The following is a 19,204-nucleotide window of genomic DNA, read 5'->3' as shown; positions in this document are numbered from 1 at the left end:
GACATGAAGGTTGTAAGTGTCTCAGCTGAATAACTCCAAGCACAGAACAGCAGCGTTCATGTGCATGAATTGATCCCCAAGCTTGGAGAACATTATATGCGGATATTAAAAACTCAAGTCATTTCAGGTGATTTTTTCCGAAAGTGTTTGAAATGTCCTGTATTCTCCTGTGTATTTCAAATTGAGTGTATTAAAATTCATCTGCAGCGCCATGCTGAAATTTGTCTTACTATGTCAGTGCAACCCATTAAATCACACAGCTCAGCACAATGCTTTTAGTTTTCTTCTTTTTTCTTCTTTTTTTTCACTTTTCAGATAGCTCAAGTGTTGAATTCTTCTGCATTTGCTGTTTGGGCATCGTTGTTTTTTGATCATTTTCTTAAAGAAAAATAATGGAAAATCAGCATTCTCAAAGAAAGCCTGTAACCTCGCAGGTGAGCTATGTTGAGTTGAGTAGACACTAAGCCTTTTATTGTTACACTTGATGAGTCATTCCATTGAATCTCGCATCCTCATACAACCTAAGCTGCTGGTATAATGTTCTGTATGTGATATTTAGAAATGATGTAGTGTGCTTAAGGTGGTATGTAGGCCTGCATGCTAAATGTGTTACTGACGATATCACTGACCTCTGAACTAATAATATGGCTGCCATATTACTGTATAGACTTTGAGTTATTGTCTTAATGTTTAGTACACAGCTGTATTATTTGATAGTTGTGTACTGAAGTACACAACTGTCCACACTGCGAAGATCTGAAATTCTGTGTAATTTTAAGTTCTCTCGGTGTTAGTTGCTGGGAAAGCAATACCTGACACACGCTTTGGTATGGGATGGTAAACAATAATAGTAGGTCAATAATCTAGCAGTTATGTCTGCTCAGAACAAAACAGTAACTTAAACTTTTCAGTTCCTTTTCAGTGTATTTTACTCTCTTTTGTAATGTGCCTGTGAAGATGTGTGGTCTCTTTTAAAAAGACACTGCCTCTTGTAGCCATGTGGGGTCTCATTCATCTTTCTGGGGAGTTATAGTCGCAGACAGTCAAGTTAAACGGAGACAGGTTTAAAATACAAAATAGTTAAAAGGTAAGATTAAAAGTACATTATATATATATTTATGATATTTTATTTTAAAACACTGAAACGCAAAATCAATTATTGTAAGGTGACATTGGTTTTATGTTGGGAAATATTTGTAAGAAAAATAAAAAACGGAAATATCTTGCTTGCATAAGTATTCAACCCCCACACATTAATATTTGGTAGAGCCACCTTTTGCTGCAATAACAGCTTCAAGTCTTTTGGGGTAAGTATGTACCAGCTTTGCACACAGTGTCGGAGTGATTTTGGCCCATTCTTCTTGGCGGATTTGCTCCAGGTTGTTCAGGTTGGTTGGACGACGCTTGTGGACCGCAATTTTCAAATAGTGCCACAGATTCTCAATGGGATTGAGATCAGGACTTTGACTGGGCCACTGTAGGACATTCACCTTTATATATATATATATATATATATATATATATATATATATATATATATATAGTTGACCCTGATATTGATACAGCCATCTGAAATGTATTTGGATGATATGGAAATGGCCCATTAAGATTAGCTATATTGTGTAAGTTTATTTTTGATAAGCTCTCTCTCGCTCTCTCAAAATATATATACTCTGCTAGTATTAACAAACAAAGTTAGTATTTATGCTGATACAGTTTGGCATTGGTTTGAAGTTACATTCAGCTGTGCTTTTTAGGAGAATTGTAATTAACCAGTTAATAAATACTTGAGCAATGCAACGGGCTCTAATTGGTTGGGCACTTACTGGAATTGTCAGTAACTGAGATAGCTAATTAAAACTTTTAACAGGCCCCTGTAGTAGAGTGATTGTGAATTGTTTTGTAATTTGATTAAATGTAACAATTTATCTTCCTGTCATCTGAGTAATTTACTGCACTGAATCTTTGTACATTTTTATTGCACAGTAATTAAACCCCATTAAGTTACACTTTTCTGGAATGATATGTGGTACAACATGTTAATAAAAAAAGTGAGCTGTGTTAAAAGTGATCAAGAATCATGCTTCATGAAATCTACTTTTTAGCAGTATTATAACGTGTTAATTGTGTGCGTTCCGGTTAGGGTCAATATTATAACGTGTTCATTACGTGTGTTCTGATTAGGGTTATCAGGGTTCTTCCCAGGAATTCTGTACAGCTGGGCAGCAGAACATTATAGCCAAGAGCTCTTTTAACAGAAAAATAAATATATAATATGACAAAGAATTTAAATGTTGTGTTGTCTTTCGTTGACTATATCTGGTTGTGCTTTTTATGTTCTACATTTTCTTTTTCATTGCTGTTTTTTTATTATGGTAAATGACCTTGCTTATTTAGGCACTCTACGATTTGACTGGGGAAAGATAACGTAGGGTTATTGGAGTTCAGGGAGAACCATGGTTATGGTCAGTATTATAACTTGTTAATTATGTGTGTTCCGGTTAGGGGACTTTACTATATTGTTTTTATGCAGGTATTTATTTTGAAATACCGTCAATCTTGAAAAATATCCCAACTTTGCCTGATTTAGGTCAGGAAAACAAAATATTTTTATATTGATATAAATAAATGAATGTATGCACAGGGGATAAACTGTGTTACAGTACACCTACTAAAAATGCAAACCGTACAGATTAAAAAGAAGATACACATTTAATACCAAAAACCAATGAATCCCACCGATTTTTATTAAAAGATAATTGTCACAATATACACCGTACTTGGAAGTACTGTATAATATGATTTAAATTGCAAATGTAAAAATAAAAATGTAATGAAGGGATGTAATGAGGTGATCAAAGTCATAGACCAATTACATATTTTATGGTTTAATATTTGAACATGTCTCTTTGTCAAAAGACTGTGTATATAGATCCCTCTTCATATGTTTTGACTTCGTGAGACAGGAAGCCAAGTATGAAATTAATAAGCCTTGAAGGTTTTTGTACATACATTTGCAATTTTCAGTATAAACATCTTCCAGTTTCATATAAACACCATAGTCCTCGGTATTTGGATATTATAATCTTTAAAACATTGAGTATGAATGCTGGGGGGGGTGAAAGAAAAAGAATAAATACATAAATAGATAGCAAATATTTGCAAATATTTGCAAAGAGCTTTATCACATCGATCAGGGTTAGAAGTTATTATGTCTTACTTTGGTTGGTTGATGTGTATAAATAACTTGTTTGGACAGGGTTTGTATCACCCTTCAATCATTCATTAAGAAGTAGATTTTTTTTAAGTAGTTATAGCACATCTTTGTTGTTCATGAAAACTAAACTTTTACAAAGTTATTTTATGTAGGATCTTAAAGCCACTGACTGTAGGTTTAATGGAAGAATTTTCTTAAAGCACTTCACATGGTATTGCAATGTAAAAAAAACAGATGCTACTTTATATAAGGAAGAGTTTTTCTGCATTCCCAAAGTATCGGTAAGCTGACGTATGTCCTGATTTGAACACCTAAAACAATGAACTGAAAGTTTATACATGTTTCTAGAAACTGCTTTCCTTTGGTTTTCATTTGCACATGCTTGTTGTGCTACCAGGTCATTGCTATCACACTTTTTAAGTTATCTATTATTACCTGCGCTTGGTGAAAGTTAATGGACTATGAAAGCTGGAGTTGTTAACACTTCCTTTCAGACTAATGGAAGTGTGATTTTTAAAGAATGGAAAAGAAAAATAAAACATAAAATAAATAAAGTTCTCATTCTACGTACATTTGGAAAGATATCGCCAGGTCATTGTGATTTGCCTCTAATTTCCAAGGACGACCCTACTTTAAAAACTGTACCAACAGCAGGACATGCATTGGAGTAACATATTCGAAAGAGCACTTTTCAGCCAATCGCTAAAAGTTAAGCTGATTTTAGATCAAGGATGCCTCAAGGACAGAATCACATTCATAATGATTCCATTATAATGAATGACCCAACTGTTTTAAGGAACCGAAAAGGTGAGGTTGAGACATTGTGTCAGGGTGGTTGGTGTTTTGCACCGTATGTCAATGCATCCTAAACTAAAAATACGAAGAAAAAAAAAAAATCCTGTAAAACTTGGTAAAATTGCTTAATTAGTGTAGTAACAATTAGTTACCCCCTTGCCTTTTAGGGTGTCTCAAATAGAGCATGGTGGAACACATTTCAGTACTGGGTGATTTGACACACAAATGATTCGGCACAGTAAAGAAGGGGGACAGTACTGTGATGGAATACGATTTAATGCTCCAGTTGTCCTGTGATTTAGGCTTTACTACAGTCTACTGAGGCCTAGAAGTGGAGACCTGATTTATCATCTATTAGATCTTGTTCAGGAAAAATGGGTAACTGTAGATGTGTGGCAGAAAATTACATTGAATTGTGTATTATACAGTCAAGCTTCTCTAGGTCTTTTAACCAAGTCAATCTCCTTTACATTTAGGCTCTTTTTACCATAGTATTGGGAATGGATTTATAACCTTAGAGGCAGAATTGCAAGGAAAGGTTATTGTAAAAGTAGTTTTCAAATTGTTGGCGTGGGTGTAATGGCATGCAATATGTGCTTGGAAAAAACAAAATGAAATACATTTTAACAAGACACTGGTGAGCCAGTACTCATGTGAGCACTAGAAAGGGGTTTTGTGTCAGTACCAGAGTATATTGTAACACTAGAAACCTCTGTTGAACTGTTTGTGTATTTATTAATGTGCAAGAAAATGTGTTTTTATTGTAAACATCTTTTAATTCCCTTTACAAATGAGCACCAGGGTTTTTTCTCTCTATAGCTTAGAGAAATAATATATAGGGAGCCCCCCCCCCCCCCCCCCCCCACACTTGAATCAAGCCCTGTCAGTGTTGTTAAAACTCTAGGACGTGTAATGACTTCTCAGTTAGCTAGTAGTATTACATTGCAATAGAACTAAATGTCAGCCTGTGCTGCTCAGCATGAAGACCCACATCGTCATGAGTAGCGAGGCTGCATGCATCACATTAAACGTCGGTGTTGATCTGTCTACTTGACTGTTGAGGCTTTTCAGGGATGGGATGTCCATCAACCTGCCTGGTCTTATTAAATATGCTTTATGTCTCAACCTTTTCCCATCCACCACATTTTACTTTAATCAGGTTTATGTCGTCCTCATAACCTGTTAGTAAAATGAGCACAGCTGTGCTGGTGTAATTCTGTCCATGTTTTTAACAGATGTATGTTTCCAAGTTTAAGAGGTCATTCATTCAACTACATAAATGAATAAATAAATAAATAACATTTTTCTGTATTCATTTACACCCATTTTAAGTCAGATACTGCATAATGGAAGGTTACAGTATAAATGCTGTTTAATTTCAATGAACTCTTTGTGGAACTAATTTAAACCACTGTTATCCCTGCCTTTGATCTAAATGCTTGCCAGAACCTTTTGGGAGAAATCTTTCGAGCTAATTAAAGAAATGAGTGAAGGTGTTCGTCTTGGGTCAAGCCAGTCTATCCAACCATTTCCAGACTCTTAAAACTGCTCTACTGGTAACACTAAAACATTTAAATGGAATCATAAAATACTGCTTGGATGGAAGAGAAAGGTTTATACATTTTACGGAGGCAGTAGTAAGATCTGCAACTGTTTATTAAAATACACCCCTCCATCCATAAATGACATGAATAGCCACACTAGTGCTGGGGATGTGCAAATCGAAGATAATCGACCGTGTGCTTTATGAAGGCAGTCCTCTGTCTAGAACCGTAGCCAGGAAATGGATAAAGCATTCTCGCAAATGAGTTATTTAAACACTTTGTGCATTTTAAAGATTAATCTGTGTCCTTCACTGAAACATCGAGGCTCTGAATAAATGCATCGATCATAAGATCAGATCTGTTTATAATATACACAGGCCTGGAAATCATATTCTTGTATAAAATTCAAAAGGATAAGCTGAGTGTGAATATTGTATTGTTTCAATTGAAACTTATATAGTCTGGGCACGGACACCCTTTTCCTTTAAAAAGGATATACCTGTGAACACTTGACATGGACAGTTGCTTCCTTAACACCTGATAATGTCTGCCTGCATATCAGTGGTATCTATCTCCTGAGGTCTTATTTCAGGTGAATTGAAATCCTTCAATATGAAAGACGCAACATTATTAAAAATCTGACTGTAGCAGTAATCTATCTCTCTATTCCCGTGCCATATTACAAATTGCTGAGCTAACATATCTGCTCGCTCTCATTTTTACTTTTGTTTTAAGCACATACTTAGAGACATTTATTCTGAATGTCGTAACAAAATAAATAGTGCCTGTTTTCCAGTAACCCAGGCTTTTTGTTTGTTCTTACAGTACTTGGTCTATATGAAGATTAGAAAGATCCTGGGATTTGCTCTGTTTTGAGGAAGAACATGGGAATATTTTTGAGACTTGTACTCCCTGCAGAGGAAATACTGTAGTTACTGTACAGTATGTTTTGGAAAAGAGCTTGTGTTGTGTTAAAAACAAAGTTACCTCAAAACACCATATTTAGTCCTTTTCCTCAAGGACCTTAGTACCTTTTAGTTAAAGCAGCAGTTACGTATGATGCTGTGACAGGGATGGCTGTAGTGGTGACTTCAGGCCAGAATGCAGGAAGGAAATCAAACAGGCAAGTACTGCGGTGCAGCGCCATTTATTTAAACAACAAAAATAAAATAAAAGGGTTAACAAAAACACACACTTGCTCACAGAGCGAAAATAAAACAGTTAAACAAAACAAAATCTCGAACCTAAAACGCATAGATCGGTCAGGCTGGGCAGTATCCTTCACTGACACAGATTTCTTGTATTTTCGTTTTCTTTTCAGTTTACCTCGCTCTTGTTCCTCCTTCCTATAACACCCACCGCGAGTGCAGAGCCGATTAGCAACAATTAATCATTTAATTAATTCGGGAGATGGCCACCTTCTACACAAGGTTTTTAATTACTATTGGCAGAGGACGAGCTGCCGACCTCGCCTCTGCCAGAACACATTTAAATAAAAATAAAAAAACAGACCCACGGCTACGCCGTCATTTAAAAATACATAAATACATATAAATAAATCATCATCTTCATCGTCGTCGTCATCATCATCATTATCATCTGCATCTTCATCATAATACAGCAAAACAAATACAAAATAATAAATTGCCCAGGGGTGGAGGGGTACCCCGTTATAAAAAATAAACAAATACATTTATGGCAGGGCTTTGCATTGTGCAGGGCTCCTCGCCCTGTCACAGATACAGAATGCATAACTGTAAAAGTAAAGGTCATTTGTTTTATAGTTTTTTTTTTTTCAGTGCAGTAGTGTGGAACTGCAGTTAACTTATTCAATGAATGTTTAAATGTATCCCACAAGGGCACAAGCATAATGGCAAAATGAACAAAAAAAAAAAACACCTGTTGGAAGTATACTACGAAAATACCTTAGTGATCTCATGAAGGTCACAATTTAAATATGGCATAGTAGAGGATGTCTGACTGACAGGTTGGAGCATCTTTCTTACATTTCCACTGGAACCAGGAAATAAAGGACCACTGTGTCTCCCAGACGTCAGCCACTTTGTTAAAAAGTGAAAAAGAAATCAATGCGTGCTTGCTGCTCTTTAACTTTGTTTCTACCTTTGGGCAGTTATCTTCAGCCTGGTGGTGAAGGTGTTGGAGTTGAGCTGGGACCTGCAGAATTCCAGGTCATTCTGCCAGTCCAGTGCAGTCTGCAGGTAGTCTTTTTAGCACAGCGGTGCCTTCCAGCCTTCCACATTCAGTGGCCTTTCAGCTCGCTTTGGCATTATACAGTAATTAGCTTACACTGTCCTAGGGTGAGCTGTTTGTTGTGGAATATTTGCTCCTTTTGAAGGCGTTTTGGTGAGTGTGATGCGATATGAACCTCTCATTTCCTGGGGGTTATCAGGACAAAGATGTCTTTTTCTGCTGCAGCTTCTCAGTAGAAAGGGCAGCAAATGTAAATTGTATCCTTTTAGGCACTGGACACCCTTATTACAAATGGTAGGAGATGTTTATCATTTGCATCAGGGATAATCAAAATAATAATGTTTTACTGCTGGGAAGTCGTATTTTTCACCAGTTGGCTCCATAACTTCCCCACAGTTGTGCTTTCATATTACTTTGTGTTGTTGTTGTTTAGAGCTATGATAATGCCTTCAAAAGGTACAATGACCTCTCAGAATGCTGTTTACAGAAACATTTGACTTCCCTACAAAATGTGTGCTATCAGATAGTTTTTTTCTAATGCTATTGTCTTAGAGTCGGAGTAGAATTAGCCTTGTTTGTTTGTATGACTGGTATATATTAAATCAAATGTATTAAGACGTGCTGTCAACAAGATAAACCATTACATTAAAAACAATAAGAATAAAGTAATAACCCATTCTTCTTGGAGAGATTGCAACATGAGGACTGGACCTGCACTAGACCACCCTTGGCTTCAGTCACTCTATGCATCTCCCAAGGCCTTGGAGGTGCTAATTAAACTGAAGTCCCTGTCTTGGCTCTGCCGCCATGGAATAATTGCATATTAATAAAGCATGGAATCAAACTGATAACACTCGTCCTTTTAGAACTAGTCTGAGCTAGGTAGAACATGTATGATCAGCAGGACAGGAGTTTGAGAAATAAGTTAACTTTTAAATAAGCTGTACCTTCTGAAACACAGGAGGACTAGTGTGACTTTCTAACCGTGAGGTACTGTCATTGCCTTCCCTTACTAACATCCGCTTTCATTTTACATATGTTTTCCTTCTTCCAAATAATATGCATGAACTATTATCATTTTTAACCACATAGTGATCATTATTATTATTTGTTTATTTAGCAGACCCCTTTATCCAAGGTGACTTACAGAGACTAGGGTGTGTGAACTATGCACCAGCTGCAGAGCAACTTACAACAACGTCTCACCCGAAAGACTGAGCACAAGGAGGTTAAGTGACTTGCTCAGGGTCACACAATGAGTCCGTGGCTGAGCCGGGATTTCAACCAGGGACCTCCTGGTTACAAGCCCTTTTCTTTAACCACTGGACCACACAGCCTCCTTGTATTACAGATGGTCAGGGGCACGTGTCTCTTTGGCCTGGGTATACCTCCCGTTGGGGTTACCCCTTTAACACCCAAGAAAGAGGGCAGAGCCATAGGGGAAACAAGCATCCAGTAAATTTAAATAAATAACTTGCAGCTTACAGAAATACAAGACCTCCCAGCCATGGTTTCTTGGCATAGAAAGACAGCTTACATCTATATACTAAACAATCCACTTATTTTTTTTCTACAGCTTGGCAGTACAGGCCAAAAGGCATACAATAGCATCAATGCCTGAATTAAACTTTTTTTTCACCCCCATCACAATTACTTTTTGTGACAACGTCTTTTAGTCATCGAAGAGGCCCTGATCATGTCAGCGATGCCTTTGAATTCCTCAGCAGACCAAAAATTATCTTGTCCTTGATTCCAGCTGCCCTGCTACTGATTACCTCTTTCTCTCTCATGTTTGACACTGTCATTTTTGATCAATCTCAAACGGTATCCAGTTGAATCGCATTAACATTCTAGACACAAAAAAAAATTAAGAAAAAAAAAATCCACTCAATACTTCTTCCTGCAACTTGAGCTGGTATGTAAGAGAATTGCTTTTTAATTTTGTGGTTCAATAAGCTGGTCAAAGCCGTATGATGATGATGATGATGGTGATGATGATGATGATGATTATTTATTTATTTAAACAGAACATTTTTTTTAAATACAGAAGCATTGGTTACAAAGTGCAGAATTAGGATCCCAGTTTAAATGAGCAGCTCATGCCAACACAGTTGAACTATTAATTTTAGACTCCTGTTTTTGTTATTTTATTTTATTACAGAAGTTAGTTAGTAAGAATATGATAAACATTGTTTTTGTTCTCCCTGTTACTTGAATTGGAATATTAAAAAAAAGAAAAAACAATCATACAACAGAGGTCATGCTGTCCAAAACATGCTCTATCAGTACTCAGGTTTTGAACAATTAAAAGTTGTATCACACTGATAGTTATCTGGGAAACTAGATATTAACTTGTCGCAAGAGAATAAAATATTGAGGTCTCTTTAAAAACATCAAAGTGATCTTGTAATTACCTGCCATGGGAAATTGACTGAGAAATAGATTGGTTAACCTGAACTTCTTTCAGGTCGAACATGTCGCTAGATTGACTGTAGAGATGGTATAATTGCTAAAAAGTCTCACTGACTGTGTCCTTTTAAAAACAAATAAATCATTACTTTTTTTATTAAAACGACAAAGAGTTTTGATGCTTTGTTTTTTAGCTGAATCAATGGTTGAATATTTATGCTAGATTGTTAAGGTTGGTATTGACTAGCTTTCACAAGGAATCTGAGTTTTCAATGCACAAACTGTACAATTCGCTTTTAATTATTGTATTGTTTTACTAGCATTGCCTGTCATTCTTACATTTTAGCATATTTTTGCAGGTTTTGTATAGAGTTTTAAAAGGTGCTTACACTTGAACTGAAATGTTTAGAAAGGAAATTGCCTCTGTTTGTATTTTACCAAGGCATTTTGGAACAGTGGAATGAACATTGTTTGGATATTTTATGTATACATTCTGGTCCCACTGTTGCTGTGCAGTAGCCAGTGATATCATTGAAAAAACAGTATTAGAGAGTATGGATATAATTTGGGTGCATTTTAAAATGTTACCTTAACCCTGAGTGTCAGGCCGCATATTCGCTTGATGTTTTTGTCTGCTGAAAAAAGACTTGGAGGACATGACTCACTGATGTAGCAAGACACATAACTGCTAGCCAGTTCGAAACCAGTGTTCCTAAACATACCATTCAACACAGAGAGTCCACTTCCCTCACTATAAAGTGATAACATTTGACAATGTTATCACTATAAAGTGATAACATTGATCGGAGGGTCGTGGGTTCAATCCCCAGTGGAGGTCACTGCTGCTGTACCCTTGAGCAAGGTACTTTACCTAGATTGCTCCAGTAAAAAAAAAAAAAAAAACACCCAACTGTATAAATGGGTAACTGTATGTAAAAATAATGTGATATCTTGTAACAATTGTAAGTCGCCCTGGATAAGGGCGTCTGCTAAGAAATAAATAATAATAATAATAATAATATTAAAGTTTAATTTTATCACTTTTTCCAGCTGTGTCCTAAATTACTTAATTGGACCCATTATTACCAATTATTGTTATAATTAAGTAATTTTAGGGTTGGAACAACAACCAGGAGGGACACCGGCCCTCCATGACCAAGATTGGACACCCCTGCAAAACCTATTAACACCAATTAGCTGCCAAATGCCTTCAATGTTTAAGTTGCCATGTTAACAATTGTCATTGGCAAGTATGTCTGCTTTAACTTAATTTTAATCAAACAGAATAGCAAAAGGCTGTATTGTATGTATATTTCAGTAAGCCAAGCCATGCCAAGTCAAAGAGAATCAACCCACCCCTCCCCCTGATTCCTGACAAAGTCTCGTTAAAAGGACAGTATTGCACTACTTGCACTTGGGTATCTTTAGTTCTTTAAGGGTTAAGGCCAATATACACCAGATGTGTTCTGTTGCTGTCATTTTTAATGCATGTAAAATCAAATCGGAATGATTTTGATTCCAGAATGTCCATATCTCACTCGTATGACAATTAGTGCAGTAGATCTGTGTTAAATTCATATTCGGCTAACGTCAAATTCAAATAAAAAAACAGACCTGGTGTGCAATGGCCTTTAGAGTTTCTGCAGAAATTTCACCTGTTAATGTTCTGCAGTCAGCTGCGGAATTGATGCCAAAGGGTCTCCTGTACAATAATTCCTCTTGCCTTCCGTCTTCCCCACAGCAAAGCCTTATGTACAGTACAAAATGTGGGAAGGTAACTCAGACCTGTGTTTTTATCATGTTGTGCTTTGGAAGGTCATTTTTCTTTCTAAAAGTCACCTGTTGCTACAGAAATCTAAAGCTCTGCCATCAGTGATCTGTCATTATTGCTGCGTCTGCAAGCTGGTTGCTATGAAGAATGAATACAAGGTGACAGTTGATGATTTCTTTACTGCTTTGACGTTCGCTAATGTTAAGTGAAAGTTCAGCAGTGAGATGATTTACGATGATTACGTTTTCAGTCCAAGAGGATAACTATACCAGAACAGTTTTTGGACATTTGCCAAGAGAAAAGAAGCTGTTTTGAATGAATAATTGCATATCTGTTAGAGTGCTTCGCCTAGTCCTCATTTTAACCTGCCTCAAATTTACTTGCATTAACCTGTCTCTGATAATCTGGGTTCATGTGGAAATAGTTTATTCCTTCAATGCTGTACACATGTTTTGATTGAACTGGGTTTGATCTCTTTGACTTAACTCTCTAACTTTGCCAAAATGTTGATTGCACCAAGTTAGTTACATTGTATTCCCTTATCCAAGCACATTTATTGAAGTGAATGCACTACAAACAGGAGGCTTAAATAAATAATGAAATATGAACTCCTAAAGTAAGAACAGAAAACCTAATAACAAATTAAATAATAAAAATGCATTATTCCACATATGAAATTGCAGATTAATTACTGAGCAAAGTCAGTATCCCCTGTGCATCTGCTTTTGTCCAGTATATTTGGATGGTTTCAGCAATACCTCCCCTACCCAATATGATCAGCCAATATTATTAGCAATTTGATGGGTTGTTTTAAATGTACTGCATCGAACAGATGTCTTCACTTACATTTTATAGTCTGAATTCTCTGAAATGCTTAGGGGTGGGCACCAACATCGATATTTCGATATGATATCGATAATAATTTCCATATTGCGATATCATGGGATAAAAAAAATAAATAAATCACGTACGCTCGCAGAGACATACTTTTTATTGCTAATACTGCTAAAAATAAACGCAGTATAATCAAATTTATTTTATATTAAGATACAACAAACCCTATGCCTACCAATCATTGTTAGTCTCGTGGGCAAGCAAACGCCACACATAAAGTATTAAACCATTTCATTCGATTGATTGGCATTTTTCTTTTTCTAAGAAACAGATTAACAAATGTATTTAAAACATTCAATAGCTATAAATGAAGAAAAACAACAAATCCACCACCTGTGTACCTTCTCTCGTATCCTCTACTCTCATTTCTTCAACTGTTTCCTCTCACCAGCCAATTCCTTACCAGAAACAATGTCCTGTTTTCAAAAAGTGCACGCATCAACTAATTAAGAAGCAGGACTGTCTTTTTTTTAAAGGGATACACACCTAAAAACAAACTTAACACAAAAAACATAATAAACAGGAAAACCAGCTTAAATATTTTGATATATGTATATAGCTTTTTTTTTTGTCTTCCATTCAGAACGTGCTCACAAGATACTGAATGCTATTTGCATGCTGCATTAAGCACTATTGGGATTATTGTGAGATATGCGCATGCATCAGTGTGGTTCATTGCATTTTTTCCAAGCGATTACTTACACTGTTATTGATGTATTTTTAAAATGTGAACTTTCAATATTATAAATGAGATGTACTTTTAAAATATCAAAACACATCTCAAAATAATGCAACATTCAGCATGACACCGTACTTAATACTTTTAGATGTGTCGTGCATTTATACGCAGAGAAGATTAAATTACTTCTGGATTGGCTAGCCTGCGCAGTGACGTATATAAATATTTCAGTTTTGAGGTGGCTGATGATGGTATGGAATAGTAAAACAAGAATATTGTGAAGCAAAGCTAAGTTAAAGTAGGTTATTGCTTTTCTTATGTAAATATCTGTTAACATCTATATGTATATATGTTTTATATTGCATTAGTGTTATTATATTTTCATGTTTTTTTGGAAGACTTTGATATTATCAATATCGAAATACGTTCACGATATCGATATACAATTTTCATATCGATGCCCACCCCTAATTATATATATATATATATACAAGAAAGGTAATTTGTGCACTACAATGCTTGATATTGACGAGGTGCTGACCAGTATAAGGTAATTACATGTAATGAAAGTAGAGTCAATGCGGCAGGGGTGCACAATTCCGGTCCTGGAGGGCCGGCTCCCTCCTGGCTTTTGTTCCAACTGTGTTCTAAATTACTTAATTAGACCAATAATTGGTAATAATTGGTCCAATTAAGTAATTTAGGGCAAGGTTGGAACAAAAGCCAGGAGGGACATCGGCCCTCCAGGACCGGAATTGTGCACCCCTGCTCTACGGCAATGCAAAAGATCAAAATTCTTTCAGCCAAACTTCAGTTTAGATGGCTTAAGTTTTTAAATTATTAGAGATTTTTTTGAAGAAAATAAATGCCAGTAGTTAAATAATTAATCCTTTTGAAGCAAGATGACAAGAGTGCGACCATGTGTGTCTCTAAACTAACAGAAACTCTTTTGGTAAGCCATCTAAACTAAAATAATTTTGAAGTTTTGCATTGCTGTAGGGATGTAATCCCTGATATATGCCCTTAGAATCTTTGTAACTGCATCACAAAAAAAAACTATTAACAAAATGTCGTTTTAAAGTAAATTTCAACCTTTTTAATAAAATGTCAATTGAAGAATGGCTAAATCAAAACAACCTCGGAAAATACGAGCATCCCTGAGATGTCTACAGTCGCTGTAAGTAGTACAGAGAGAAGTACTGTCGGACAAACTGAACCAGTTTCTTCGTCAAGCTCTTCTAAAGAGCACACTGCTTCTGCTGTCCAAGAACTAGCCAACTTTGCTCGATATCTGGAAATCTTCAAATCCTTTATTATTATTATTAGTATTATTATTATTAGTATTATTAGTATTATTATTACAATTTTTTATGCACAATCTTTGTCCTCAGTTTATTTTCACAGAAACATTTTAATAAAGGCACTAAGTATTATTAATAATAATAATAATAATAATAATAATAATAATAATAATAATAATAATAATAATAATAATACATCTTTTTTCACAATCTTTTGTTCTCTGTTTTAAAATAAAATTGTAGAATTTTAAAAACTGTTTTGTACACATTTTATAGAGAAGATCGTTGTTATGGAGGACCTTTAGAGTGCTTATGTGGCAGGATACGTGGAAAAAAAAAAGGAAAACCTAAAAATGCAGTTAAAATCAATAAAAGTATATAAGCAATAAGACCCTCCACATTGGACTTCGTCTCGGGCCCCATTACCCAAACGGCCGTATAATGCCTAGTAATGCCCTCTGTGTCGGGTCTTATTGCTTATATATATATATATATATATATATATATATATATATATATATATATATATATATATATATATATATATATATATATGCACAGCATGTTAAAGCTAAAGTGGAATGCAATAAAACGGTGCCTGATTCTCTGAAAATACTTACATCATTTCATGGGCAAGGTACAAAGTTCAGGCATCACCAGGGGAAAGTATTTCTGGAGTGATCACATCCCCCTTTTGTTCCTAATTTGAATAAGTAGAATACAGTCATCAACATTATTTTGTTAATGTCTATTGCTCCCTGCTGTCTAAGATTCGAAGAAGTAATTAAGTTCTGTGTCTTATTTGAATTCCCTATGTAGATGAGCAATACTTCGCAAGTCTTGCATGAAAGCATGGGGGTCAATTAGGAAAATGTATTGTGAAGGGTTTTCAGCAATTACACATTGTTTCAAGGTTAATAAAATATGTTTAATGCTTACCACTGCAAAAACGATGTTTTCATTCTTTAGCACACATGTTTTTTGATGGGTAATGAAACCTGCACCATACCCAGTTTTGTGACATACATTGGGCTGAACTGGGCCTGCCTTTCCAACCAGAATAAGCAGCTTTCTGTAGTCTTTCATATTTGCAGATTCAGATTATGTGGTGGATTTGGTTATCCTTTTCCATTTAAGTGGAGAGTAAGAAAACGTACTGTAATATAGAGTGAAAGACTGTTCAGTGCTGAATTTACATAAAGCAATTAATCTTTATTTGACCAGAAAGCACACAAGTTAAGTAAGAAATCTCCTGTCTTGCAGAGTATTCCTGAGAGCGATTAATCAGTATGCAGCAGTGCTGAACAAGAAGTTCCTTGATCAAACCAACTTTGAACTGCAAGTAAGTAGAGCAAATCAAACCATCACTGTTTTTTCTGTAAAAATTTTGTTTAACCAAGAAATGCACAGTTCTTAAAACATATCTAAATTTATTTTAATGATCTAAACTGGCAGATGCTAATTCTAACCTTAACCCCAACCCCATGGCTGAATTATTGACCGACCTCTTAACATTACTGAGCACAATATAAATAATAGAATTAATAGACCTGCCATTGTAAAGATCATTAAAATAGAACCCATTGACAGAAAGTGAAAATGAATGCAAGCAATGTTGAAAAATCTTTTGTTTGTCAAGAATGATTGCCATAGTTTTCAAGAGCCAATGCTGATAGATCAGGGAAATGGAAATGGAAATCTTTTAACTAATCTTGATCTAATTAATGTTTATTTAAAATGTAATACATTGATAAAGAAACTCAGAGGGGCCACCACCAAACCTCAAGTGGGCCACCATTGGCCTGCGGGCCGCCCCTTGCCGATCCCTGTGATAGATGATTTGATGTCCTGCCTTTGTCATTAAACAGCTGTCCAATACACCAGATTTCTAAATCATAAAGATGGTTGTTAAAAGGCTGTTTGCATTGATTATATGCAGACTACAAAATTACATCTACATGATACATGGTTAAGTAATGCTCGATGACATTGTGCTAACAGAGTTTGTTAATATCTTATTCATGTATGCAATACAGTCAATAAATCATTTTGACCCCATTTCCTTTATTTATTTATTTTTTTTCTTTTAAGCTGTGGAACAACTATTTCCACCTGGCAGTTGCTTTTCTCACACAGGAATCTCTGCAGCTAGAGAACTTCTCCAGCGATAAGCGGGCCAAAATATTTCAAAAGTAAGTACGATTTTATTATGTGATTTTATGCATTGTGTGATTCAGTGACTGACCTGGCTTGAGACATTAAGGGCTGTATCTTGGCCAGAACATTTGGTACAAAAAGGCATTCCAACACACTGTTTATATACGTAGGTCAGGCAGCTTTTTTTTGTATATATCAATATTTTTACGACTATTGTATTGTTACTAGTATTGGTTTGCTTTCAAACCAGTTAGAAAATGGGGCTTGGACTGGTTGTATCTATGTCATCTTCAAATTGATAGCTGCCGTGGGCGTCACCAGTAGTGTTGTGCACGGTGGTCCTTTGTTCCTCATTTGAAAGGTCTGTGTTTCACATTGTTTGCTTAGCAGGCCAAGTGGTGTAAAACCTGAAGGGATCAATTCTGCCTGAGTTTAGGGAGTAATTCAGCCTGTCTGCTCTATCAGCAGCAGGGTTTAAATTGAGGAAAGAAAGTCAGTTGCAAGAAATTGGTCAGGAATGGAGGAGGGTTAGTGCTCTGCAGCTTTATACTGTACATTAGGGAGTGGCGCTAGGGTGCCTTAAGTGATTGCAACATGAGAGACCTACTGCATTCAGAGTTTGCAGGATTTATTGGGTTTTTGGGGACTTATCCCAAAACAGATTAGAAAGTTCCTTAAGTTTGAGCCACCTGTGGTGTTATTTGATCTATTTGGAACACAGAATTTAAATAAAATAATAAAAAAAAAATCAGGAAGAAAGATACTGTTTAGAAAAGCAGGGCTGTCCCTGCTGTCATTAATACAAAGCAAAATGCATTTCCTCCGGTTCTTTTGGCTGTGTGTGCTCAAACTAATCCCATTTTACACTTTCCCTTCATTACTTAATTTCTACAGGCCATGTAAAGAGTGTACAATGCTGCAGAGTTGTAATGACTCGACTTTTTCGTGACTCATCTCGAATTCAGTTTGAGATATCTCGAATTCAGTTTGAGATATCTCAGATTGACTTCCTGTCCTGTTTGGAATATCTCAAATTGAATTTGAGATATCACAAATTGACTTCCTGTGAAAATGCTCTATGTTTTGAATGGACTTCCTATCTGTTTTTGCAGTTCTTATTCATTTTCCACTTACGTACAATTTAAAATATTGTTTTAAGCTATTTTACAATAGGAGTATAAAGCTGTCTGTCAGTTTAGCTAAGGTTTCCAGACTTTTGACAGCTGAACATGTGTCTTGACAGCTGACAGATGCAATGTTATCTTAGTTTTTCTTCCATGGGTAACAGTTGTAGATGACTTTCTCTTTCATCTATTGGCTAAGTGAAGGCAATGTTTTTCCCTTAGATTCTAAAATTCATTAAATTCAAATTTCAAACAACCTTGGTATCTGAAAGCCTGAAAGGCCAGTTGGAGACAGCCTTTAGTTTAGAAACATCCCCTCTCCAAATTAGCTCTACTAATTTACCCAAGAGTTCGCTAGGATTTACATCTTAATTTCTGGAACTCTGGAAGCCACGCTCACCAGTATATACAGTGCCTTGCAAAAGTATTCAGACCCCTGACCAATTCTCTCATATTACTGAATTACAAATGGTACATTGAAATTTCGTTCTGTTTGATATTTTATTTTAAAACGCTGAAATGCAAAATCAATTATTGTAAGGTGACACTGGCTTTATGTTGGGAAATATTTGTAAGAAAAATAAAAAACTGAAATATCTTGCTTGCATAAGTATTCAACCCCCACACATTAATATTTGGTAGAGCCACCTTTTGCTGCAATAACAGCTTTTGGGGTAAGTATATACCAGCTTTGCACACAGTGTCGGAGTGATTTTGGCCCATTCTTCTTGGCAGATTTGCTCCAGGTTGTTCAAGTTGGTTGGACGACGCTTGTGCACTGCAATTTTCAAATAGTGCCACAGATTCTCAATGGGATTGAGATCAGGACTTTGACTGGGCCACTGTAGGACATTCACCTTTTTGTTCTTGAGCCACTCCAATGTTGCTTTGGCCTTGTGCTTGGGATCATTGTCCTGCTGAAAGGTGAATTTCCTCCCAAGCTTTTTTAGCGGACTGAAGCAGGTTCTCTTGCAGTATTTCCCTGTATTTTGCTCCATCTATTCTTCCTTCAATTTTAACAAGATGTCCAGTCCCTGCTGATGAGAAGCATCCCCACAGCATGATGCTGCCACCACCATACTTACTGTAGGGATGGTGTGTC

General features: G+C 36.0%; 1 protein-coding gene across 3 annotated transcripts in view; it reads left to right on the top strand.

The window, feature by feature from the left end:
* The window catches only part of LOC117415126 (dedicator of cytokinesis protein 1), a 212,040-nt gene that overhangs the window by 148,145 nt on the left and 44,691 nt on the right, over positions 1 to 19,204 (top strand). For all 3 annotated transcript variants that reach the window (XM_059026209.1, XM_034025106.3, XM_059026208.1), the window contains exons 30-31: positions 16,085 to 16,163; positions 16,913 to 17,013. In XM_059026209.1, the coding sequence (XP_058882192.1) occupies positions 16,085 to 16,163; positions 16,913 to 17,013 (180 nt within the window). The remainder of the gene's footprint in view (positions 1 to 16,084; positions 16,164 to 16,912; positions 17,014 to 19,204) is intronic.

Source organism: Acipenser ruthenus, chromosome 7, assembly GCF_902713425.1.
Source record: "Acipenser ruthenus chromosome 7, fAciRut3.2 maternal haplotype, whole genome shotgun sequence".
Lineage (NCBI taxonomy): Eukaryota > Metazoa > Chordata > Actinopteri > Acipenseriformes > Acipenseridae > Acipenser > Acipenser ruthenus.
This window is presented reverse-complemented; position numbering and strand designations above follow the sequence as displayed.